Here is a 27,081-nt window from a genome sequence, read left to right as displayed (position 1 = left end):
AGCCAAAGATATACCATGTTTTCACATATGGCTGCGAAACCCAGTTTAAAAATCGGCGGATAGCTGCTAACCAGGGTTATCCCCCGCTGAATATCAGTGGATAGCCGGTTAAGGAATATATAAAAAAATACATCGTACATTGTTTGTTTTTTTCCTGTCTAGAGTTTATGAAAATCATACATGAAACTATACCATAATTTACATTTATTTTTTATATATTCCTTTATGTATTTTTTATATGCAATTGTTTTTGTATTATTTATGCATTCATCTACCTTGCAACACCATTTTAATGACATCTGATATTATTTGATACTATTTGATATTATTTATCTTTATTGATTTGAATGTTATGACTGTTTACATATTTATGATTTTTTATGTGTGCTATCTGTTTTTATTCCTTTATACGCTTTTGAGATGTTCATATGAGATTTAATATATATATATTTTTTGTTTGCTACCTTACAAACTCAGGGTTAAACACCACTTCTTTTCACCCTTTAAGTTAGCTATAGGGTTTGGCTTTTCCTCTAGCCCTTCCCCCCAGTTTTACCACATAACCAGAACAAACACCATTCTTTCATCACTTGAAATAGCTATGGATTTTCTGCTTTTCCACTAGCCCCTTCCCCCACTCCGCTATCATAACCAGGGAATTTTCTCTGCCCTTGTCCCCACAGACTTCCATGCAACATCAGATGCCTCTCCCTTTACCACAAAGAACTGTTTGGGAACTTAACCTAACTCATGGAGCTCCTCTGCGTTGAGTGGAACTTCAACCCTCAACACCTGGCTCCTTGTCCCTGTTACAGCTTGAACCCTCCTGTCTCAACCACTGGACTAGTTCCTAGCCTAAAGGGAATCCTGCTCCCTCATCCCAGGCACTGAACCTTCACTTCAGTTACCCATTGGAGCACTGCCCCATCTTTGCCTCTTTCTAGGTTAGGACTCCTTTGGCAACAGAGCGTTATCAACCCTGGGGTCCATCCTTTACTGGGAAGAGATCCCTCTCCCAGTCCAGGCACAGCTGTGAGCTGACAGGGTTGAGCCTTGACCTGTCCTCTAACCTTAGAGCTCCCAGAGCCTCTCTAGAACCCTGGAGTGCTGTTCTTCCCCTTGGGTGTGTCCCTCTCTCAAACCTTAATCCTTCCTTTTAAATTCCCCTTTCATATTCCAGGAAGGTGATGTGGAAGCCTGATGAGTCAGCAGCTTCCGCGTCTCTGAGCACAACCTTTCTGGCTTCGCAATGCATAGCCTTCTGGGAATTGTAGTCAAACCCCTTTTAAAGGGACTAAGCACAAAAATAGCTAAACTTGAACAAAGGATTTTTCCTGATTTGTCCACTTTTAACTGCTTTTGCAGTGGGCCCCAGGCTACATACCACAATAGGAACAACAAACATTGTTTCAAATGTTTATATGCAAATGCCAGGAGCCTAAGAAATAAGATGGGTGAGTTAGAATATATTGCACTAAATGAAAATATACAAATATTATAAAATATAGATATAATAGGCATCTCTGAGACCTGGTGGAAGGAAGATAATCAGTAGGATACAAATTATATATGCAGTGATAGGATGGATTGAATTGGTGGAGAGGTAGCATTATATGGTAAAGAGAGTCTTGAATCAAATAGACTAAAAATTCTGCAGGACACGAAACACGTCTTAGAATCCCTATGAATAGAAATTCCATGTGTAAAGGGGAAAAGAATAGTGATAGGAGCGTACTACTGTCCGCCTGGCCAGGATGACCAAACAGATATAGAAATGTTATCAGAAATTAGGGAGGCTAACAAACTGGGAAACACAATAATAATAGGTAATTTCAATTACCCCAATACTGACTGGGTAAATTTAACATCAGGGCTTGCAAGAGAGGTAAAATTCCTTGGTGAAATCAAGGATTGCCTATGGAGCAGCTGGATCAGGAACCAACAAGAGGAGGAACAATTCTAGACCTAGTCCTTAGTGGAGCGCATGATCTAGTGCAGGAGGTAATGATGCTGGGGCCGCTTGATAACAGTGATCATAACATGATCAGATTTGATATCAGATCTGGAGTAAGTACACACAGGAAATCTAATACGTTATCTAATCTAATACTCTGGAACTCGTTGCCAGAGAATGTAGTGACAGCAGCTGGCCTTACGGAATTTAAAGGGGGTTTGGACAAATTCCTGAGGGAAAAGTCCATTGAACATTATTACAATTTTTTTTTTTTTTTTGGTTTTGCCAGGTTCTTGAAGCCTGGATTGGCCACTGTCGGAGACAGGATGCTGGGCTTGATGGACCCTTGGTCTTTTCCCAGTATGGCGGTGCTTATGTACTTATGTTAGCATTTAACTTTCAGAAAGGAGACTATGATAAAATGAAAAGAACGGTAAAAAAAGAAATTAGTGGAGCAGTTGCAAAGGTCAAACATTTATATCAGGTGTGGATGTTGGTCAAAATTAACAACCTGGAAGCCCAGACCAGACATATTCCATGTGTTAAAAAGGAGGAAGGAAGGGCAAAAAGCAGCCACCACGGTTAAAAAGTGAGGTGATGGAAGCTATTACAGCTAAAAGAAAATCCTTCAGAAAATGGAAGAAGGATCTGACTGAAAGTAATAGGAAACAATATAAGGAATGGCAACTCAAATGCAAAGTGCTGATAAGGAAAGAAAGAAGATTGCATTGGAGGCAAAAACACAGTAGGTATATTAGAAGCAAGAAGCCGGCAAAAGAATCAGTTGGACTGCTAGATGACCGAGGGATAAAAGGGGCAATCAGGGAAACAAGGCCATAGCAGAGAGGAGTGGAGGAGTGGCCTAGTGGTTTGGTCCTGGGGAACTGAGGAACTGAGTTTGATTCCCACTTCAGGCACAGGCAGCTCCTTGTGACTCTGGGCAAGTCACTTAACCCTCCATTGCCCCATGTAAGCCGCATTGAGCCTGCCATGAGTGGGAAAGCACTGGGTACAAATGTAACAACAACAAAAAAAGATTAAATTAATTCTTTGCTTTGGTCTTCACTGAGATGTGGGAGAGATACCGGTGCCAGAAATGGTATTCAATGTCAGAGAAATTGGAACAAATCTCTGTAAACATGGAAGATGTAATGGAGCAATCTGACAAACTGAACAGTAGCAAATTGCCTGAACCACATGGTATACATCCCAGAGTACTGATAGAATTGGAAAATGAATTTGCAGAGTTATTGTTAGTAATATGTAATTTATCTTTAAATCAAGCATGGTACAGAAAGATTGGAGGGTGGCCAATATAACTCCAATTTTTAAAAAGGGTTCCAGAAGTGATCCGGGCTATTATAGACTGGTGAGCCTGACATCGGTGCCAGACAAAATGGTAGAGACTATCATAAAGAACAAAATTACAGAGCATATACATCAGCATGGATTATTGGGACAAAGTCAATATGAATTTAGTCAAGGGAAATCTTGCCTCACCAAACTACTACACTTCTTTGAAGGGGTGACTAAGCATGTGGTTAAAGATAAGCCAATCAATATTGTGTACCTGGATTTTCAAAAGGCAGTTGACAAAGGAACTCATGAAAGACTCCTGAGGAAATTAGAAAGTTATGGTATAGGAGGTAATGTCCTATTGTGGATTAAAAACGGGTTAAAAGATAGAAAACAGAAAGTAGAGTTAAATGGTCAATATTCTCAATAGAGAAAGGTAGATTATGGGGTTCCCCAAGAGTCTGCTGCTTTTACTACTACTACTACTACTACTATTTAGCATTTCTATAGCGCTACAAGGCATACGCAGCGCTGCACAAACATAGAAGAAAGACAGTCCCTGCTCAAAGAGCTTACAATCTAATAGACAAAAAATAAATAAAGTAAGCAAATCAAATCAATTAATGTGAACGGGAAGGAAAAGAGGAGGGTAGGTGGAGGCGAGTGGTTACAAGTGGTTACGAGTCAAAAGCAATGTTAAAGAGGTGGGCTTTCAGTCTAGATTTAAAGGTGGCCAAGAATGGGGCAAGACGTAGGGGCTCAGGAAGTTTATTCCAGGCGTAGGGTGCAGCGAGACAGAAGGCGCGAAGTCTGGAGTTGGCAGTAGTGGAGAAGGGAACAGATAAGAAGGATTTATCCATGGAGCGGAGTGCACGGGAAGGGGTGTAGGGAAGGACGAGTGTGGAGAGATACTGGGGAGCAGCAGAGTGAATACATTTATAGGTTAGTAGAAGAAGTTTGAACAGGATGCGAAAACGGATAGGGAGCCAGTGAAGGGTCTTGAGGAGAGGGGTAGTATGAGTAAAGCGACCCTGGCGGAAGATGAGACGGGCAGCAGAGTTTTGAACCGACTGGAGAGGGGAGAGGTGACTAAGTGGGAGGCCAGCAAGAAGCAGATTGCAGTAGTCTAAACATATTTATAAATTATCTAGAGGTGGGAATAACTAGTGAGGTAATTAAATTTGCTGATGACACAAAGTTATTCAAAGTTGTTAAATCACAAGAGAATTGTGAAAAATTTCAAGAGGACCTTACAAGACAGGGAGACTGGGCATCCAAATGGCAGATGATTTTTAATGTGAGTTAGTACAAAGTGATGCATGTGGGAAAGAGGAACCCAAACCATAGTTACGTGATGAAAGGTTCCACATTAGGAGTCACCGATCAGGAAAAGGATCTAGGTGTTATCGTTGATAATACATTGAAACCCTCTGCTCAATGTGTAGCAGCAGCTATGAAAACAAATAGAATGTTAGGAATTATTAGGAAAGGAATTGAAAACAAAACTGAGATGCCTTTGTATTGCTCAATGGTGCAACCTCACCTCAAATACTGTGTGCAGTTCTGGTCATTGCATCTCAAAAAAGATATCGTGGAATTAGAAAAGGTACAGAGAAGGGCGATAACAATGATAAAGAGGATGGGATGACTTCCCTATGAGGAAAGGCAAAAGTGGCTAGGGCTCTTCACCTACGGCTGAGGGGAGCGAAACAGGTAGATGTGAATTGCTTGTTTAGTCTTTACAAAAATACTAGGACTAGGGGGCACTCAAAGAAGTTACAAAGTAATAAATTTCTTCACTCAACAAGTAACTAAACTCTGGAATTCATTGCCAGAGAATGTGGTAAACGCAGTTAGCTTAGAAGGGTTTAAAAAAAAGGTTTGGATAATATCCTAAAAGAAAAGTCCATAAGCCATTATTAAGGTGGACTCGGGAAAATCCACTGCATATTCTAGGATAAGCATTATAAAATCTGATCTCGGATCTTGCCAGATACTTATGAACTGGATTGGCCACTGTTGGAAACAGGCTACTGGGCTTGATGGACTTCGGTCTGTCCCAGTATGGCAATGCTTATGTTCTTATGAATGCAGAGATTTTCCCACCATGGATAACAGACAGATTGAAAAAGCTGATAGTTATATACATATTTATTTATTTTGACATTTATGCCCCACATTATCCTGAACACACGTGAGATCAATGTGGCTAACAGACAAGGTTTACAAAGCCATAAACAAAATATCAAATATAGGCCATTGACGGCCAGTTGCAATTTAAGATACGCCATCAAATGGACATAAACCTCTCAAAGTAGAAAATTTTCAGTTTTTTACAAAATATTTATTTTTATTTTATTTATTTGGATTTTGCTCACGCCTTTTTTCAGTAGTAGCTCAAGGTGAGTTACATTCAGGTACACTGGGTATTTCTCTGTCGCTGGAGGGCTCACAATCTAATTTTGTATCTGAGGCAATGGAGGGTTAAGTGACTTGCCCAAGGTCACAACGAGCAGCAGTGGGATTTGAACTAGCCACCTCTGGATGTCAAGACTGGTGATCTAACCACAAGGCCACTCCTCCAGCAAATAATCAGGCTGATCCTTGAATGCCATTGGCAGTGAATTCCACCACTTAGCACCCTGGTATCTAAAGTCAGGAAAGTGAACTGATTTATAATTCACTCTCTTGCAATCTGGAAGATGAAGTCTAGGGTAGTATATTGCATAGGGGAATAGTTATTAAGGGCTGCATATAATCCGCTGTCATGCCATATAATATTGCAAAGAGAAAAACGCACAATTTAAAAGTAATCCTGGCATTCAGGATAGAGGCGTTTCGGTGTCCACTCTTAAAAAGGTGCTAGAGGTCATTCAGCGGCCACAAGAGAAGGGGGACCTGCAGCGAAAATTGAGTCATGATTTGGGTATACTGGTCACAACGATAGACGTGAACCAGTTGGTAGGGAGGATCCCATCAGGGTCGGTGAGTGCGGAGCTCAGAGAATGCAATTTTCGTGTGCTGCACCGAGCCTATTTTACTCAGGAACGTCTTTTTAAAGCGGGAGGTATAGATTTGCCAATTTGTAAGAAATGTAAGACAGAAGTTAATTCCTTTATACACGCATTTTGGAATTCAAGCCTTTTGGAAGAACATTGCTCTTTACATGGAAAGCCTGGGGGTTGGGCCAGTTAAGTTATCACCTAGAGGATGGTTGTTAGACCAGTATGAGGATTTTGGGGTGCATAATAAAAATTATAAACTGTTACTTTGGAAAGCAGCGATGCTGGGCAAGAGAGTGATATTGGGGATATGGACCAGTGATCAGGCACCTTCATATTGGCATTGGAGGAACAGATTGCATAGTCTGATGATGTTACAGCTACAATATGCCCGAGTGACATTCAAGAGGAAACAACAATTTCTGTCCGTTTGGAATAATTATATCCAATCTTGTCCCACAGAGCCCGTAGTTTGGTATTGAACACGTTTTCATGAACATCACCCAGAAACACGGGAAATAGGAAATGGAGGGGGGAAAGGAGGATCTAGGAGGAAGATCAAGAAGTATCCCCGCTTGGGGAACACAGAGCCGAAGGGAATAGAGGGGGGTTTGTACTATTAGGGGGACACCACAATATTGGGATACATTGGGTAGGTCACACACTATATTCAGAGTAATGTGCTCCCCACAGGAGCTTTAAATACATGGAATGGGGGGGGGGGGGGGGTTGGAAGGGTTAGAGGGGGAGGAAGGGAGGGGGCAGAAGGGACGAAGAATATCCTGCATTCAAAATGTACAGGACTGTATCTACAAAGAGATCCGCTAGTTTTATAAGAGTTTGGAAAGTTCCTGTCCATCTACCCATCCATACTACCATTAGAGACATACTATAGGACTCTCTCCAACGGGATCCTGGGGGCCATCAGAGTTCAGGCTCCAAGGGATACAGCGGAGGGGTGGATGGTTTCAGGTGATGACGAGAGATGAATGGTAATGAAGTGCCATGTATAGCAGGAGAGTGAGCTGGAGAAGGGAAGAGGGCAACGGGGTGTGGGGGGGGGGGGGTTGTTAGGGACAGGGCCGTGCCTAGGGTCTCTGGCGCCCCCCTGCAGACTATCAGTTGGTGCGCGCCCCTCCCCCCCGGACCTGCCTGGCTCCAAGGCGTGTAACCCACACAGAGCAGCAGGTACAATTCTAAACTAAGGCATGGGGGAGGGGGTAACCTGCACAGAACAGCAGGTACAGCTCTAGCCACCTAACTGGGCAGACTAGATGGGCCATACTGGAAAGAATATATCAGCACAACTGCCTAGCCCAGGAAGATCTTCTTTACCGAACGCTAACCAGAAACCTACTGTGCTGGTGTCCCACCGTCCTTTCTTACTTTTCTTTGCAGCCCCACTCCTCGAAATACTCAGCAAAAGAATGCATTCACCTTTATACGGAGTAGAAAAATTATGTTCGATTACTATTTCTTCTTCAAAGAAAGGCGCTGCCCTCCACTGATAGCTGCACATCTTATCTATGACTTAGGAATGTCAACAATAGTTCATAGAATGTTTTAAATTCAGAATTTTCCACTACTGCACAGACATGCTCATTCCAATCAGGCATGCTGACATCAACATCTGTCCTTTGCTCTGTCTACTGATGAAAACTAAGATAAATGTGGGGTGTTTACACCAGATGATCAGGTTGGCCAAATACAAACATCTTTCATTGTTGTTCTAGCTTTAATTACTAATTTGCCAAGAAGATTCAACCTAAGCTTTTAAGAGTAGGCCCACAGCAGAATTTGCTTTGAAAAGAATGAACTTAGGGGTGAATTCACCCATATTTTCTCTTTCTTTTTCTGATATGTGGGTTCAAAATGACAAACATTACAACCCTTGAGAGTTCTAATGGCTGCAGTTCAAAAGCTAATCCATCTTCTGTCTGTGAGAACATTCAGCGTTATAACTGTGTATTCTTACACTCATTCTGAAAGTCCAAAAATAGTTGTCCCTAGACATTAGAGTTCTTCTTTGTTTCTACAAACTCAGTTTGCAATTATGACCGATTTTAAATTCTTCACCAGCAGCGAGCTACCATCAACCTTTTAAAAGCAAATGCATTATACTTACAGATAATAACAATACCTAACTGCAACAAATGATGACATCCTGGTGGGCGAGCGAGCGGGGGTTGTAAAAGCAGCCTGCCTTCAAGGGCGCCATCAAGTTGTATTAAAAAAAACCCCAAAAAACCTTACCGTGTTGGCGAACTGGCGGGCGGGGCGCCAGTAGTAAAAGCAACAAACGGGCAAGCTCATCTCCGTCCACTTCCCTGCCCTCTCTGCGTCCCGCCTTCCTCTGATGTCATTTTCTTTCGGGCGGGCGGGACGCTGAGAGGGCAGGGAAGCAGACGGAGACGAGCTTAACTGCTTGTTGCTTTTACTACTGGCGCTCCGCCTGCCAGTTCGCCAATGCGGTAAGGTTTTTTTTTTTTTAATACAACTCGACGGCGCCCTTGAAGGCAGGCGCCCCCCTGCAGCGCTTACCCCGCTTACCGTGTTGGCACGGCCCTGGTTAGGGAATTGGGGAGAAAATGTTGGAAACAGATTATTGGAAGTTGAGCTATGTTAATATTTTGTGTTTAGCACAAGATGTTATGGAATATAATGAATGCCTTGTTGCTGGAGCAATGTAGTTGCACTTTCAATAAAAAAAAAACATTTAAATATAAAGTAATCCTGGCTTTAATGTGCAACCAGTGCAGCATGCATAATAATGGAGTGGCTCTATCAAAACACAATACCCTGAGGACAAGCCTAGCTGCAGTATTTTGGGCTGTTTGCAGCCTTTTTAGGACACCCTCCTTACATCCAGAATAGATAGAATTGCAGTTATCGAACTGAGTTAAAACCAAGGATTGAACTAGCAGTCTGAATATGTCTGGCTTCCAAAGAGACCTGAAGGATTTTTTCACTACTGAAGAAACCTGTGGCTTCAATGTAAGGTGACTGTCAATTAATACATCCAGTAGAGTCTAGGAGGTACAACACATTGTCAACAGTAAAATTATTATATGTGGTACAGTCAAAGGGGTTAGTTACCACAATAAATTTAGTCTTATCTCTATTTAACTTACATTCGAAAGCCCAGTATTCTAACAAATCCAGACCAAGCCTAATCTTAGGGACAATTTCTGGAAGCCCAATCTTGAAAGGGATATAGATTGTGTCATCGTCCACTTAGATAAAAGTGCAAAACCCTGCTGCCTCTTGCCATTTACCTAATGTAGCCATCATAAAGCGAATGCTACATACCTGTAGAAGGTATTCTCCGAGGACAGCAGGCTGATTGTTCTCACTGATGGGTGACGTCCACGGCAGCCCCTCCAATCGGAAACTTCACTAGCAAAGTCCTTTGCTAGCCCTCGCGCGCCCGCGCGCACCGCGCATGCGCGGCCGTCTTCCCGCCCGAAACCGGCTCGAGCCGGCCAGTCCAGTATGTAGCAAGACAATACACTTCAAGGGAAGACACAACTCCAAAGGGGAGGCGGGCGGGTTGGTGAGAACAATCAGCCTGCTGTCCTCGGAGAATACCTTCTACAGGTATGTAGCATTCGCTTTCTCCGAGGACAAGCAGGCTGCTTGTTCTCACTGATGGGGTATCCCTAGCCCCCAGGCTCACTCAAAACAACAACATTGGTCAATTGGGCCTCGCAACGGCGAGGCCATAACTAAGATTGACCTAAAAAATTTACCAACTAACTGAGAGTGTAGCCTGGAACAGAACAAACAGGGCCCTCGGGGGGTGGAGTTGGATCCTAAAGCCCAAACAGGTTCTGAAGAACTGACTGCCCGAACCGACTGTCGCGTCGGGTATCCTGCTGCAGGCAGTAATGGGATGTGAATGTGTGGACAGAAGCCCACGTCGCAGCTTTGCAAATTTCTTCAATGGAGGCTGACTTCAAGTGGGCTACCGACGCAGCCATGGCTCTAACATTATGAGCCGTGACATGACCCTCAAGAGCCAGCCCCGCCTGGGCGTAAGTGAAGGAAATGCAATCTGCTAGCCAATTGGATATGGTGCGTTTCCCTACAGCCACTCCCCTCCTATTGGGATCAAAAGAAACAAACAATTGGGCGGACTGTCTGTGGGGCTGTGTCCGCTCCAGGTAGAAGGCCAATGCTCTCTTGCAGTCCAATGTGTGCAGCTGACGTTCAGCAGGGCAGGAATGAGGACGGGGAAAGAATGTTGGCAAGACAATTGACTGGTTCAGATGGAACTCCGACACGACCTTTGGCAGGAACTTAGGGTGAGTGCGGAGGACTACTCTGTTGTGATGAAATTTAGTGTAAGGGGCCTGGGCTACCAGGGCCTGAAGCTCACTGACTCTACGAGCCGAAGTAACTGCCACCAAGAAAATGACCTTCCAGGTCAAGTACTTCGGATGGCATGAATCCAGTGGCTCAAAAGGAGGTTTCATCAGCTGGGTGAGAACGACATTGAGATCCCATGACACTGTAGGAGGCTTGACAGGGGGCTTTGACAAAAGCAAACCTCTCATGAAGCGAACAACTAAAGGCTGTCCTGAGATCGGCTTACCTTCCACTTGGTAATGGTATGCACTGATTGCACTAAGGTGAACTCTTACGGAGTTGGTCTTGAGACCAGACTCAGACAAGTGCAGAAGGTATTCAAGCAGGGTCTGTGTAGGACAAGAGCGAGGATCTAGGGCCTTGCTGTCACACCAGACGGCAAACCTCCTCCAATGAAAGAAGTAACTTCTCTTAGTGGAGTCTTTCCTGGAAGCAAGCAAGATGCGGGAGACACCCTCTGGCAGACCCAAAGAGGCAAAGTCTACGCCCTCAACATCCAGGCCGTGAGAGCCAGGGACTGGAGGTTGGGATGCAGAAGAGCCCCTTCGTCCTGCGTGATGAGGGTCGGAAAACACTCCAATCTCCACGGTTCTTCGGAGGATAACTCCAGAAGAAGGGGGAACCAGATCTGACGCGGCCAAAAAGGAGCAATCAGAATCATGGTGCCTCGGTCTTGCTTGAGTTTCAACAAAGTCTTCCCCACCAGAGGGATGGGAGGATAAGCATACAGGAGGCCCTCCCCCCAATCCAGGAGGAAGGCATCCGACGCCAGTCTGCCGTGGGCCTGAAGCCTGGAACAGAACTGAGGGACCTTGTGGTTCACTTGAGATGCGAAGAGATCCACCAGGGGGGTGCCCCACGCCTGGAAGATCTGTCTCATCACCCAGGGAATTGAGCGACCACTCGTGAGGTTGCATAATCCTGCTCAACCTGTCGGCCAGACTGTTGTTTACGCCTGCCAGATATGTGGCTTGGAGCACCATGCCTTGACGGCGAGCCCAGAGCCACATGCTGACGGCTTCCTGACACAGGGGGCGAGAACCGGTGCCCCCCTGCTTGTTGACATAGTACATGGCAACCTGATTGTCTGTCTGAATTTGGATAATTTGGTGGGACAGCCGATCTCTGAAAGCCTTCAGAGCGTTCCAGATCGCTCGCAACTCCAGAAGATTGATCTGTAGATCGCTTTCTTGGAGGGACCACCTTCCTTGGGTGTGAAGCCCATCGACATGAGCTCCCCATCCCAGGAGAGACGCATCCGTGGTCAGCACTTTTTGTGGCTGAGGAATTTGGAAGGGACGTCCCAGAGTCAAATTGGAGCAAATCGTCCACCAATACAGGGATTCGAGAAAACTCGTGGACAGGTGGATCACGTCCTCTAGACCCCCAGCGGCCTGATACCACTGGGAGGCTAGGGTCCATTGAGCAGATCTCATGTGAAGGCGGGCCATGGGAGTCACATGAACTGTGGAGGCCATGTGGCCCAGCAATCTCAACATCTGCCGAGCTGTGATCTGCTGGGACGCTCGCACCCGCGAGACGAGGGACAACAAGTTGTTGGCCCTCGCCTCTGGGAGATAGGCGCGAGCCGTCCGAGAATCCAGCAGGGCTCCGATGAATTCGAGTTTCTGCACTGGGAGAAGATGGGACTTTGGGTAATTTATCACAAACCCCAGTAGCTCCAGGAGGCGAATAGTCATCTGCATGGACTGCAGGGCTCCTGCCTCGGATGTGTTCTTCACCAGCCAATCGTCGAGATATGGGAACACGTGCACCCCCAGCCTGCGAAGCGCCGCTGCTACCACAGCTAGGCACTTTGTGAACACCCTGGGCGCAGAGGCGAGCCCAAAGGGTAGCACACAGTACTGGAAGTGGCGTGTGCCCAGCTGAAATCGCAGATACTGTCTGTGAGCTGGCAGTATCGGGATGTGTGTGTAGGCATCCTTCAAGTCCAGAGAGCATAGCCAATCGTTTTGCTGAATCATGGGGAGAAGGGTGCCCAGGGAAAGCATCCTGAACTTTTCTTTTACGAGATATTTGTTCAGGGCCCTTAGGTCTAGGATGGGACGCATCCCCCCTGTTTTCTTTTCCACAAGGAAGTACCTGGAATAGAATCCCAGCCCTTCTTGCCCGGATGGCACGGGCTCGACCGCATTGGCGCTGAGAAGGGCGGAGAGTTCCTCTGCAAGTACCTGCTTGTGCTGGAAGCTGTAGGACTGAGCTCCCGGTGGACAATTTGGAGGTTTTGAGGCCAAATTGAGGGTGTATCCTTGCCGGACTATTTGGAGAACCCACTGATCGGAGGTTATGAGAGGCCACCTTTGGTGAAAAGCTTTCAACCTCCCTCCGACAGGCAGGTCGCCCGGCACTGACACTTGGATGTCGGCTATGCTCTGCTGGAGCCAGTCAAAAGCTCGCCCCTTGCTTTTGCTGGGGAGCCGCGGGGCCTTGCTGAGTCGCACGCTGCTGACGAGAGCGAGCGCGCTGGGGCTTAGCCTGGGCCGCAGGCTGTCGGGAAGGAGGATTGTACCTACGCTTGCCAGAAGTATAGGGAACAGTCTTCCTTCCCCCGAAAAATCGTCTACCTGTAGAGGTAGAAGCTGAAGGCTGCCGGCGGGCGAACTTGTCGAATGCGGTGTCCCGCTGGTGGAGAGACTCTACCACCTGTTCGACTTTTTCGCCAAAAATGTTATCCGCACGGCAAGGCGAGTCCGCAATCCGCTGCTGGATTCTATTCTCCAGGTCGGCGGCACGCAGCCATGAGAGCCTGCGCATCACCACACCTTGAGCAGCGGCCCTGGACGCAACATCAAAAGTGTCATAAACTCCTCTGGCCAGGAATTTTCTGCACGCCTTCAGCTGCCTGACCACCTCCTGAAAAGGCTTGGCTTGCTCAGGGGGAAGAGCATCAACCAAGCCCGCCAACTGTCGCACATTGTTCCGCATGTGTATGCTCGTGTAGAGCTGGTAAGACTGGATCTTGGACACGAGCATAGAGGAATGGTAGGCCTTCCTCCCAAAGGAGTCTAAGGTTCTAGCGTCCTTGCCCGGGGGCGCCGAAGCATGTTCCCTAGAACTCTTAGCCTTCTTTAGGGCCAAATCCACAACTCCAGAGTCATGAGGCAACTGAGTGCGCATCAGCTCTGGGTCCCCATGGATCCGGTACTGGGACTCGATCTTCTTGGGAATGTGGGGATTAGTTAATGGCTTGGTCCAGTTCGCAAGCAATGTCTTCTTCAGGACATAGTGCAAGGGAACAGTGGACGCTTCCTTAGGTGGAGAAGGATAGTCCAGGAGCTCAAACATTTCAGCCCTGGGCTCGTCCTCCACAACCACCGGGAAGGGGATGGCCGTAGACATCTCCCGGACAAAGGAGGCAAAAGACAGACTCTCGGGAGGAGAAAGCTGTCTCTCAGGAGAGGGAGTGGGATCAGACGGAAGACCCTCAGACTCCTCGTCAGAGAAATATCTGGGATCTTCCTCTTCCTCCCACGAGGCCTCACCCTCGGTGTCAGACACAAGCTCACGGACCTGTGTCTGCAACCTCGCCCTGCTCGACTCCGTGGAACCCCGTCCACGATGGGGGCGTCGAGAGGTAGACTCCCTCGCCCGCATCGGCGAAGCTCCCTCCGCCGACGTAGTCGGGGAGCCTTCCTGGGAGGTGGCCGCGGTCGGCACCGCACGCGGTACCGACGTCGGGGACCTCAACCTGGGCGATGGGCCAGCCGGCGCCACGCTCGACGGTACCAGAGGCGCAAGCACCGCCGGTACCGGAGGGGTAGGGCGCAACAGCTCTCCCAGAATCTCTGGGAGAACGGCCCGGAGGCTCTCGTTTAGAGTGGCTGCAGAGAAAGGCTGAGAGGTCGATGCAGGCGTCGACGTCAGTACCTGTTCCGAGCGTGGAGGCTGTTCCGGGCTGTCCAGAGCGGAGCGCATCGACACCTCCTGAACAGAGGGTGAGCGGTCCTCTCGGTGCCGATGCCTGCTGGGTGCCGACTCCCTCGGCGACCCAGAGCTCTCGGTGCCGACACGGGGAGGAGACCGGTGTCGATGCTTCTTCGATTTCTTCCGAAGCATGTCACCGGAGCTCCCCGGCACCGACGAGGAGGACGTCGAATCCATCCGTCGCTTCCTCGGGGCCGAGACTGAAGAAGGTCGATCTCGGGGGGGGCTGTACCGCAGGAGCCCTCAGGGTAGGAGGAGACCCACCCGAGGGCTCACCGCCACCAGCAGGGGAATGGACAGCCCTCACCTGCACTCCACCCGATGCACCACCGTCCGACGACATCAGTAGACGAGGTCCTGGTACCACCGACGTCGATGCAGCTATCCGATGTCTCGGCGCCGATGCAGAGGCCCGATGCCTCGATGCACTCGATGCAGGGGCGGCCGAGGAAGATGGTCTGGACGCTGACGACGTCGATGCACTCGAGGATCCCGGTGCCGATGCCGACGAAGAGCCCGAGAACAACACGTTCCACTGGGCTAGTCTCGCTACCTGAGTCCGCCTTTGAAGCAGGGAACACAGACTGCAGTTCTGAGGGCGGTGCTCGGCCCCCAGACACTGAAGACACGACGAGTGTCGATCAGTGAGCGAGATAACCCGGGCGCACTGGGTGCACTTCTTGAAGCCGCTGGAAGGCTTCGATGTCATGGGCGGAAAAATCACGCCGGCGAAATCAAAAGCCGAAATGGCGAAATTTGAAGCACCAAAATTTAGAGGGAGAAAAAATCTCGACCGAGGCCGAAAAGAGGCCTTCCCCGACGACGAAAGAAAACTTACCGGGGCAAAAAAGCTGGAAGTACGGGGAGGATTTACACGAAACCCGGCGGGGGGTTTCCGGAGCACTTCCCGACTAAGGTAAAGCTTTCCCGAAGGAAAAAAACACGCTCAAAACAAATTGGACGCGCGAGGTCGACTTTCCGGGGCTCGACACGGCGAAAACACGACCGTACCGAGTGCGGACAAAAGAAGACTGGCCGGCTCGAGCCGGTTTCGGGCGGGAAGACGGCCGCGCATGCGCGGTGCGCGCGGGCGCGCGAGGGCTAGCAAAGGACTTTGCTAGTGAAGTTTCCGATTGGAGGGGCTGCCGTGGACGTCACCCATCAGTGAGAACAAGCAGCCTGCTTGTCCTCGGAGAACAATGAATACGACTGGTGAAAGTGGCGAGCCCTGTGGCACCCCACAGTCAGGAGATCAGGAAGGTGAGAGAGAACCTGACAATTTCACCTAATACATCTAGATTTTAGGAAGCCACGGAACCACTGGTGGACCTTCCCATACAATCCAAACTGATCCAACAAGCCTAAAATCAACTTATGATCAACAAGGTCAAAGGCACTTGGCCTAGTGGTTAGAGCACCGGTCTTGCAATCCAGAGGTAGCCGGTTCAAATCCTGCTGCTGCTCCTTGTGATCTTGGGCAAGTCACTTAACCCTCCATTGCCTCAGGTACAAACTTAGATTGTGAGCCCTCCTGGGACAGAGCATTATCCAGTGTACCTGAATGTAACTCACCTTGAGCTACTAATGAAAAAGGTGTGTGCAAAATCTAAATAAATAAAAATAAATATCAAATTGCAACACTAAAAACTTAAAGCCTAGACTGACTGCTTTCCTTAAATCAGATATTAAGGTGGTCTAGATACTTTAACAAGGCCTAAAGCCTGACTCAGATGTATGCAAGAGGGAGAAAGTGAAAAGGTGATTCATAAGCTGAGTACCAACTACGCCTTCTATTATCTTAATCAACAATGGGATAGAAGCAACAGGCCTGTAATTAGTAACATCTCCCAATGAAGCTGAGGTGCTCTTAGGGATTGGAGTAAGTATTATGGAACCTTTCTGATGAGGAAAAGCCCCTTGAGTCAGAATAAACAAGTTATGAGGTTGAAGAAAGTCAATGAAACCAGCAGGTGCAGTTTTTAATAAATAACTCGGACAAGCATCCAGAAGGCAATGTGAGGAAGAATACTTTGTGAGAAAGGATTTGACAGTCTCATGAGTGGGTAACAGAAAGGAAGACCACAACTGGTCAGCCGCAATACCAGAATTTGGACTAGGCTGCTTGAAGCAAGATTGAACATCAGTGGCCTTAAGTTGCAACACAGCCCCTCTAGTTACTTTTTGTTCAAAATTGATTAGCAGAGGGAATGGCTACAGTTACTGATATTAAGTTTTCAGTCGATACAAGCTTATTAATACGATTAAAGAGTTTATGGGTGTTTAAGTGGTTGTGACCAATTTGCTCTTTATAGTAAAGGGTTTTAGTTTCCTCCAAAGCATGTTATTCTTGGAACACTTTCTAATTTTCTACTCTGCTTCTTCAGAAGGGGAATATCCTGATTGTACCAGGGAGACACCCTATGGGTGAGTTTGGGCAAAACTTTGATGGGAGCTATGTTATCCATGGTAGAACTACATAACTCCTCCCACTTACACAAGAAACGAGCAAAGCAGACAGGCGTGCGGCACCCCCCCAGCAGGTAAAAATGCACCCGGGGAGGGGGTGTCCTTTCGCCGGGGAGGGAAGGTGTGTCCTTTCGCGGGAGGGGGGGGGGGGTCGGGTCGTGCTGCACCCGGGGGGGGGGGGGGGGCGCATCGGCGATCCGCCCCGGGTGTCATCCACCCTAGGAACGCCACTGCTATTGAGACAGACATGGGAAGCAACTGCTTGCCCTGGGATTTGTAGTATGAAATGTTGCCACGATTTGGGTTTCTGCAAGGTACTTTTGACCTGGCTTGGCCACTATTTGGAAAACAGGATACTGGGCTAGATGGACCATTGGTCTGACCCAGTATGGCTACTCTTATGTTCTTATTCCAATCAAGTCTAGAATATACAATGCCCGATGTCACTGAGAAAGGAGGAGCTCTGTGTTAGTCCCTGATGCGAAACGTGGCCACTTTGGGCTTATATATTATTATTATTATTTGTAGCATTTGTATTCCCACATTTTCCCACCTATTTGCAGGCTCAATGTGGCTTACATTTGCCATAGTGGCGATTGCCATTTCCGGACTACAGAGTTGCACATGGTTTTACAATCAAGTGCGTACATACATAGTAGAAGAATACATTGTGATCTTGCGTAGGTGTCAGCATTATGTTGTTGCTCAGGTATCGACATTAGGGTGAGAGTGATAGTGTTTAGCAGTGAGGTTAGTCAGCATTATGTGGTTATATAGTAATCGATTTTAGATTAGGAATAGTATTGTTTGTTCATTAAGAGCATTGAGGTTACTCGGTCGCGTGGTTAGGTCGGTCCAGTCTTATTCTTCATTCTTATTGTTTAGTAATTAGGAAGGTTGTTTATTGTATGCCTTCTTGAATAGGTCAGTTTTCAATAGTCTTCGGAAGATAGCTAGGTCTTATGTTGATTTTATGGTCTTCGGAAGTGCGTTCCATAGTTGCGTGCAAATGTAGGAAAAACTGGTTGCGTATATGGACTTGTATTTTAATCTCTTGCAATTGGGGTAGTGGAGGTTGAGTAATGTGCGTGCTGATCTTTTTGCGTTCCTAGCAGGTAGGTCTATAAGGTAGGTCTATTCTAGAATTGATTGGAAAAAAGCTCCCTTGCATTGGAAGATGTGTATTCTGCTTTTTGTGGATTGCTTGGCATTATTTGCAGACTACCGTTTCCTCTTCATGGACTTTCCAATTAGATCATATGTTCAGTAACTGAATTTCATAGAGGAATATGTAACTTTTCTTGCCACCCTTGCTCCACCCTGAACTAAGCCACTTTTCAAATGCATATTAATTTTGGCCATTTTGCAAAAAAAAAAAAAAAAAAAATGGTCAGGTGTACATAGATTCATCACTGGTTAAAAAGGAAAAAAAAGTTGCTGCTCACGACTGCTCCCCTATGGAGGTAATTCTGTAAGAAGCCACCTAAAGTTAGGTGGCATCTATGAAAGTAAAAAGATATTCTAGTCATTTATGTGCATATGTGAACACATATGCATGTAAATGACAAAAATCTGGCTTTGCACTATTCTGTTAGTACACACATATTTTTGATAGCATGTATTTTACAAGTGGGCATTTACATGAGCGGAGTCTGAGTAAAGTAAACATTTAAGCAAGTAACTTACAGATTAAGTTATGGGCATATCTGCCAAATCAAGGCACAAGCATTTACACTAGCTCTATAGCTGGCATAAGTGCCCATACCTAAACACATCTCATGTATATATCCGGTTATGCTAGGGTACCTAAATGTAGGCGCCACATGTCTCTGTGTGGGAGAATGGTAGTATTAACCACCTAGGAGAGCATGCTAGAATGGTTATGAGTCTAATAATGAGATGAAATGAAAGTCAGTAGGAGTCGTTGTGTCAGGAAGTCATAGGATCAATGGGATTTGTCAAAACCTGGAGGAGTAAATAGTCTGTGTCAGAGAGGGATGAGGTCCCTGAGAATAAGTACACATCAGTCTTTCAAATAATGACTGGGGTCACTATTGGGCTCATTTTCAAAAGAGAAGGGCGCCCATCTTTCGACACAAATCGGGGATGGGCGTCTTTCTCCCAGGGTCGCCCAAATCGGCATAATCGAAAGCTGATTTTGGGCACCCTCAACTGCTTTCTGTCAAGGGGACGACCAAAGTTCACGGGGGCGTGTCAGAAGCATAGCGAAGGCGGGACTGGGGCGTGCTTAACACATGGGCATCCTCGGTCGATAATGGAAAAAAGAAGGGCATCCCAGACGAACACTTGGCCGACTTTACCTGGTCCTTTTATTTTTAACGACCAAGCCACAAAAATGTGCCCTAAATGACCAGATGACCACCGTAGGGAATCGGGGATGACCTCCCCCTACTCCCCAAGTGGTCACTAACCCCCTCCCACCCTAAAAAAAAATTTTTAATATTTTTTCCAGCCTGTATGCCAGCCTCAAATATCATACCCAGCTCCATGACAGCAGCATGCAGATCCCTGGAGCAGTTTTAGTGGGTACTTCAGTGCACTTCAGGCAAGCGGACCAAGGCCCATCCCCTCTACCTGTTAAACTTGTGGAGGTAAATGTGAGCCCTCCAAAACCCACCACAAACCCACTGTACCCACATCTAGGTGCCCCCTTCATCCCTAAGGGCTACGGTAGTGGTGTACAGTTGTGGGGAGTGGGTTTTGGGGGACTCAGCACACAACGTAAGGGAGCTATGCACCTGGGAGCTTTTTCTGAAGTCCACTGCAGTGCCCCCTAGGGTACCCGGTTGGTGTTCTGGCATGTCAGGGGGACCAGTGCACTACGCATGCTGGCTCCTCCCACGACCAAATGGCTTGGATTTGGTTGTTTCTGAGATGGGCGTCCTCAGTTTCCATTATCGCCGAAAATTGGGGACGACCATCTCTAAGGTCGACCTAAATGTGGAGATTTGGGCGCCCCGACCATATTATCAAAATGAAAGATGGCCGCCCATCTTGTCTCGATAATACGGGTTTCCATGCCCCTTCGCGGGGACGTCCTGTGAGGACGCCCTCAGGAACACTTGGGTGCCCCGTTTGATTACGCCCCTCCACGTTGTCATATGGGAAAGTGATAGAATCATTGGGATGTCAGTGTATAAATAGTGATGTCAATAGCCACAACAATTTCAGCAAAAAAAAATCAGCATGGAGGCTGTGAGTTAGTGCACACTCACAGGACCTGCTGCAGTCCCCACCCTTATTCCCACAGGAAGACCTATAGAAGCAAGCGGCAATGCCAAGGGCTGGCCTTATCACCAGGCAGACAAGGCATCTGCCTAGGGTGGCACAAATCTGAGGTTGGCACTGCCACAGCAAACAGCAGCAGCACTGATTTACAGTGAAAGCTGACATGCATCCTGAAGGCCTACCGGGTCCCACCTCCTCCAAAAAGAAGATGGGAGTGGGTAGGACCCACAGGTCTTATTTGTTTATTTACTGGTATTTTTTAACTGCCTTTGTTAAGAATGGCCCCACAGCAGCAGCTCTCACTGTGATTTAGTGCTAATCTTGCAAAAGGTGGTGGAGCAACAGTAGAGCAGCAACAAAGGGCTTGGAATGGAAATAGGGCATAGTGGATATCTGTGGAGCAGTAGGAAAGCGATGGGGTGATGTGGCACACTTGGGGAGGGAAAAGAGAAGGGGCAATGCCATCACTTTGGGAGAGCAGAGATGGAGCTAAACACTTTGGTGGGGGCAGAAGGGAAGGTGAAATGCTGGATATTTATGGGGGTAGGGAAGGGACGGGGCAATGCTGGACACGTAGGAAGTTGAAAAGGGAAGGAACAATGTTGGACTTGGGAAGGGGGTAGAGGAAGGGTGATACTGGACTACAGAAAGGAGAATTTTAGCCTTCAGCCACCCTTGGGGGGGAGAGGGAAAAGGAACATGGCTGAAGGTTCAACTAGGGCATCAGATATCCTTGGGTGAGTCCAGAGATGATGCATCTGGTCCTGATCAGCTGTCCTGGGGCAACTAGGCAGTGGACCACTGTGCTTCCCTCTTGTTTTAGCCAAAAGCGAGAAAAAGGACACTGAACTAGTAGTGGGGTAGGGGAAGAAATCCAGGAAGGTAATGTATATGGAAGGAAAGAAGAATGGAGAAGGGAGGGTAGGCAGGAAAATAGGAAAACAAGAGAGAGAGAAATGGGCTAAAGAAGTAATGGAGATGAGACAGGGGCAGTCATAGGGAAGGAAGAGAAAGTTAAAATATCTACTGCTGAAGGAAAGAAAAAAAAGGAAGCGACGGAACTTTAACAGAAAAGAAAAAAAGGAGATCGGAGAAAGACAGGAAACAAACATAAGGGGGAAAGACAAAGGTAAAGAATAAGAAAGAACAGAAATGCAGACCCAAAAATGCAAGCCAGAGACACACAAGCACAAGCAGTCCCCACTTTTCTTCCTCATCACCACTTCTGAATGCCAGATGTTGCTTGTAACTCAATCATAACACCTGCCAGTTCCTCTCCTCTTCCTCTTTGTGGTTGTTTGAATCATGTATTCAATGCTCTGTATCTACAGAGACTAGATCCAACCTGGAGAGTTTGCAGGTAAAGTGGCAGGGCATAACTATGGGGGAGGAGGAACCATGAAGTGGGCATATGGATTAGTACACTATGACCTTTGATCCTACCAAGGACTATAGTGATTCAATATTCTATAAGAATAAGGATAGCTGTAACTTTACTGAAGGCCCCAGGTGCTCAAGCTTCAGTTCCCTCTCCCCATCATTAATGGCAATGTGAGACTGAGTTCAATTATGGAGGGAGGAAGGTCAGACAAAAAAGTGGTATTAATCTACACATTTAATATAAAATGCCATACCTGAGCACAAACTGAAGCTGACATGATCCTATGTACGTTCAGTGAGATGCAAGCGCTGGTAAAGTAGCTAGAACTTGTGGCACACACAGATTGATACTCAGGAATCTCTAGGAAGCAACCTAGACAAAAAAAAGGGCAAATTTTATCAAGAGGTTTGTACCCTTATTTCTCAGAAACAAGAGGATGTCTCCATACCTAACAGGTCCAGTTATAATTACTTTCCTAAAATTGTGAATACTTCTTTCATATGTTGAGAATGGTGTGTCCCACTTAAAGTAGCTAAAACACATACACACGTGTGAGGCTATTTCTTCATCAGCTTTACACAACAAACAAGACTCTTTGCAGCTTGTGATGTATTTAGGCCTTATTGAATATGGTGTTATGGATCCTTTCTACAGATCCTAGAAAGCTCACATATAAAAATACCCATCTTTAAATTTGTATGAGGACCCAACAAAGTACGTTACTATACCACAGCTACAAGTCAAGCAATAACAAGAAACAGGGAAATGTTTAGAGATCAATTCTCAGAGAAAATAATTCCTAAATATATTTATTTTACTTATAATTTGTCGATTGTTGTGATTTGCAATAATGGGGCAATAAATACAAACACAGAGCACAATAAATACAGTGCAAAACTAAATCCAGAACATGATCACTGAAACCAATACTAAAGATCATACAATCCCCAAGATGTTTAAATATCATGGTCAGTATTGACTTCATCACTGAATCTCTGAATAAGAATACATCTTTGGATGCTTCATTAAAAAACCATCTTAACTGCTGACCACAGATTTTAAATTTATACTCCAATATTCAGCATTAAATATCAGGTATACGTTGGCTAAGTATTCAGTGGTAGAACCTGAATATTTATCTGAACAAGTCATGACACCTATCTTGTTGTCCTAACTTGTCTGAATAGCCATCCAGGTTCTGGCGCTGTATATTGGATAGTATCAGGGGAATCACTAAAGATTTTAAGCGGCATTATCCAGATAATGCTGCTGAAAATCAGTGGCCAGCCCCAGTGAGTGTTGAATATCAAGCTCCATATACTTATTAACAATTACATAAATATCTTAGCACAATCATCTAAACACACATCCAGCCAATAACATACCAGTCATACAACCAGAGTAATTTCACTGATGTTTTTATGAAAAGTGGTCTCCAAATTCTCTGTGCTTTGATAAAGTCTTCACACCCTTGTACATTTTTCACATTCTGCTGATTAAAAAAATACGTTATGACTTACCTGATAATTGTCATTCTATGAGACCTGCTGAACAAGTCCACACCAGTGGGATTTGCCCTTCTCCCAGCAGGAGGAGAAAAGGAGCAAACTGTTTTAAGAAGATCTGAGAGAAGAGGACATTTCTCTGATAAGACTGGGGTTTAAAACGGGAATTATAGGTTACTGATAAAGAAAACAAAGCAGAGTCTAATTCAGTCTTACAGACAAAAATAATAAAAAAGAGTAGCATTATTAACTAGTTTCCATGTGATATTGTATTGTAAAATTGGATTCTTACAACAAATTACTTTCTTGTGCATTATTCTTTGTTATGTATCCTATAGTGTTTATTGTAAACCACACTGAACTCAAACTTCTTTGGGACAATGTGGGATATAAATGTCACAAATAAATAAATACAACCTTTTCCCCATTAGTTTTAAACTGAAACTTTCTCTAGTGGTAGAGATTTAACAGCCAAGAGAATTAAAAAGAATAGTAGCAAGGCTCAACTCTGCTCTAAAATAAATTATTTTCAGTTCTTTGGCTGCTGGAGAGGTAGCACTGCTACTAACCTGAATTAAGGTGTGAGGAAGTAGAATAGTTGCAAAGTTTACTAAGGGCAATCTGATTACTGGGTTAGCGTCAAAGGGTCTGTTTGAAGCAGTCCTCTTAGAATCAAAACTATATAGAAAGGAAAGGTGAGGTCCCACTTAAGTTGCTTTCTGAGAAGTTCTGAGAGAAGAGGATATTTCTCTAGGTGAGTGAAAATTATTTTGCTTTGTGCTTTGGTAATTTAAAGATTGGGGTTTAAAAGAGGAATTTTTGAATACCTTCCATAATCCATTATTAAGATGGACTTGGGGAAAATCTTCTGCTTATTTCTAGTACAAGAAGTATAAAATGTATTGTACTGTTTTGGGATCTTTCCAGGTACTTGTAACCTGGATTGGCCACTATTAGAAACAGGATGTTGGGCTTGATGGACCTTCGGTCTCTCCCAGTACGGCAATGCTTATGTTCTTATGGTTATTGATAAAAGACAGAATTAAAAAATAAATTATGGGTAGAGAGGTGTGGTAGCCATGTTAGTCCACTTTTAAAGGTAATCAATAGAAATAAAACAAAATAAACCATAAAATTGTACTGCTTTGACACCCTCCTGTCTCCATGCATATCTCCCTGTCTCTCACCTACCCAACCCCCATCCTGTTAGACTGTCACTGAAATGCTTTGATGTTTCACTTATATATACTGTCATCTACCAACATTTGCTTATTTCCGATCTGACGTAGAAGGGCAACCTTCGAAAGCTAATCAAGAAATGTATTAAGCTATGTCCAATAAAAAGGTATCATCTTATTTTCTTTTCCATGTTTTATTTTGTTTTATTTCTATTGATTACCTTAAAAATTAATAACTAGTCTCCATACCCTTTTCACTATCATTTTAAAACTTAAACTTTCTGACACAGCATTAACACAGCAGGGTCTAGTTCAGTCCTCATTCCCAACCCCCTACCCAGCTCCCACCCACCCCTAGCACAACTCTTCCTTTATAGTCATTATTCTAATTAGGATCACAAGAGCAGTGTTTTCATTAGAGTTTTAATTACATTTAGTTTCTGAGAAGCAAACATTAAACAAATTACACATTATAGCATATAATCTTTATATTCACCTAGTATCCTTAATTAAAACAGCTCTATAATACTAAGATGCAGACAGCAGTCCAGCAGCGAGAGAGATGCTATCCAGTCTTTTGAACTGAGTGTCACATATATGATTATCTCCCAGTTGATAAAAGGTTATACGTGTGTGCTTGATGCAAAGAGCTCCTTGCTCTCAGAGAACGAGTCCGTTCTCTTGAGGCTAGAGTATCGGAGGAGCTGACGGAGACAGAGAGGAGGCCTACACGGACGTTGAAGAGAAGTCCCACCTCCAGTACGGCAGCCCTTATGATGCCTTGGAGGAGGGAGGTCTCCTGAAAGGAGAGCATCTCTCTGATAAGTTGGAAGTAATCCTATGGCCAGGACCAGCCCACCAGGGGATGCAATATCTTCTCGCATTGAGGATCTGTCTCCAGGAGCTTCTGGCCAGGAGAGAAGAGTTAGGACTGCTGTTGTAATTGGTGATTCGATTATTAGGCATGTAGATATCTGGGTGGCTAGTGGAATGCAAGGTCACATGCCTGCCTGATATGATTTTAGATAGTGCTGGGGAAAAGCCAGCTGTCTTGGTACATGTGGGAACCAATGACATAGGAAAATGTGGGAGGGAGGGAGGGAGGGAGGTTCTGGAAGCCAAATTTAGGCTCTTGGTAGAAAGCTGAAATCTAGATCTTCCAGGGTAGCATTTTCAGAAATGCTGCCGTTCCATGCGCAGGGCCCAAGAGACAGGCAGAGCTCTGGAGTCTCAATGTGTGGATGAGGTGATGGTGCAAAGAGGAGGTTTTTAAATTTGTTAGGAACTGGGCAACATTCTGGGGATTTAAAAAGGAGATACAGCAGCTTTTAAACTAGAAACTAGGGGAAGGCCAACAGTTGCTCAAAAGCACATGGTTCAGAATAAGGTTATCTATCAAAGATATCAACAAAACGGGGAAGAAAGGGCATCCCAATAGTGAGGCTGCAATAGAGACCACAGTAGACCAAGTGCCTTTAAATAAAAAGCAGACAGATTTTCAAGATTGTACATTACCACTGTCAACTATTGAGCAAAATGTAAATAGGAAGAACAAACATACTTTGAAATGTCTATATGTAAATGCCAGAAGCCTACGAAAAAGATGGGAGAGTTGTACTAAATAAAAAAATAGATATAATAGGCATCTCTGAGACCTGGTGGAAGGAGGAAACCAGTGGAACACTGTCATACAAGGATACAAATTATGTTGTAGTGATAGGGGAGATCGAATTGGTAGATGAGCAGCATTATGTTAAGGAGCACCTTGAATCGAACAGACTAAAAATTCTGAAGGACATGAAACATCTTAGAATCGCTATGGACTGAAATTCTATGAGTAAAGGGGAAAAGGACAGTGATAGGAGTGTACTACCATCCACCTGGCCAGGAAGAACAGACAGATTTAGAAATGTTACAAGAAATTAGGATACTGACTAGATAAATATAACATCAGGGCATGCTAGAAAGGTTGAATTTCTTGATGAAATCAAGGACTGCTTTACGGAGCAGCTGGATCAGGAGCCAACAACAGGAGGAACAATTCTAGACCTAGTCCTTAGTGGAGCACATGATCTAGTGCAGGAGGTAATGATGCTGGGGTCTCTTGATAACAGTGATCATAACATGATCAGGTTTGATATAAGATATGGAGTAAGTACACACAGAAATCCAATACGTTAGCACTTACCTTTCAAAAAGGAGACGATGATAAAATGAGAAAAGTTAGAAGAGCAGCTGTAAAGTCAAAGGTGTGGATGCTGTTCAAAAATACCATACTGGAAGCCCAGGCCAAATATATTCCATGTATTAAAAAAGAAGGATGGAAGACCAAACGACAGCCGGCATGGTTAAAAAGTGAGATGAAGGAAGTTATTAGAGCTAAAAAGAAAATCCTTCAGAATATAGAAGGAACCGAATGAAAATAATAAGAAACAGCATAAGGAATGGCAAGACAAATGCAAAGCGCTGATAAGGAAGGCAAAGAGAGACTTTGACTAGAAGATTGCGTTGGAGGTAAAAACAGATAGTAAAAACTTTTTTAGGTATATTAAAAGCAAGAAGCTAGCAAAATACTCAGTTGGATCGCAAATCACCAGGACCAGATGGTATACAAAAATCAAGTATGGTATCAGATTGGAGGGTGGCCGATGTAACACCAATTTTTAAAAAGGGTTCCCAAGGTGATCCGGGAAATTACAGACCAGTGAGACTGACGTCAGTGCTAGGCAAAATGATA

The 27,081-nt window shown here is 45.4% G+C and overlaps 1 protein-coding gene across 2 annotated transcripts in view; it reads right to left on the bottom strand.

Annotated features, from left to right (window-relative positions):
- Positions 1 to 27,081, bottom strand: part of LOC115457898 (zinc finger protein 436-like) — a 100,886-nt gene that overhangs the window by 53,052 nt on the left and 20,753 nt on the right. For both annotated transcript variants that reach the window (XM_030187578.1, XM_030187579.1), the window contains exon 2: positions 21,915 to 22,033. In XM_030187578.1, the coding sequence (XP_030043438.1) occupies positions 21,915 to 21,938 (24 nt within the window). In that variant the 5' untranslated portion in view covers positions 21,939 to 22,033. The remainder of the gene's footprint in view (positions 1 to 21,914; positions 22,034 to 27,081) is intronic.

This window comes from Microcaecilia unicolor, chromosome 14 (genome assembly GCF_901765095.1).
Source record: "Microcaecilia unicolor chromosome 14, aMicUni1.1, whole genome shotgun sequence".
In the NCBI taxonomy this organism is placed as follows: domain Eukaryota; kingdom Metazoa; phylum Chordata; class Amphibia; order Gymnophiona; family Siphonopidae; genus Microcaecilia; species Microcaecilia unicolor.
Note: the sequence above shows the minus strand (reverse complement) of the source record. Positions and strands in the feature narration are given on the sequence as shown.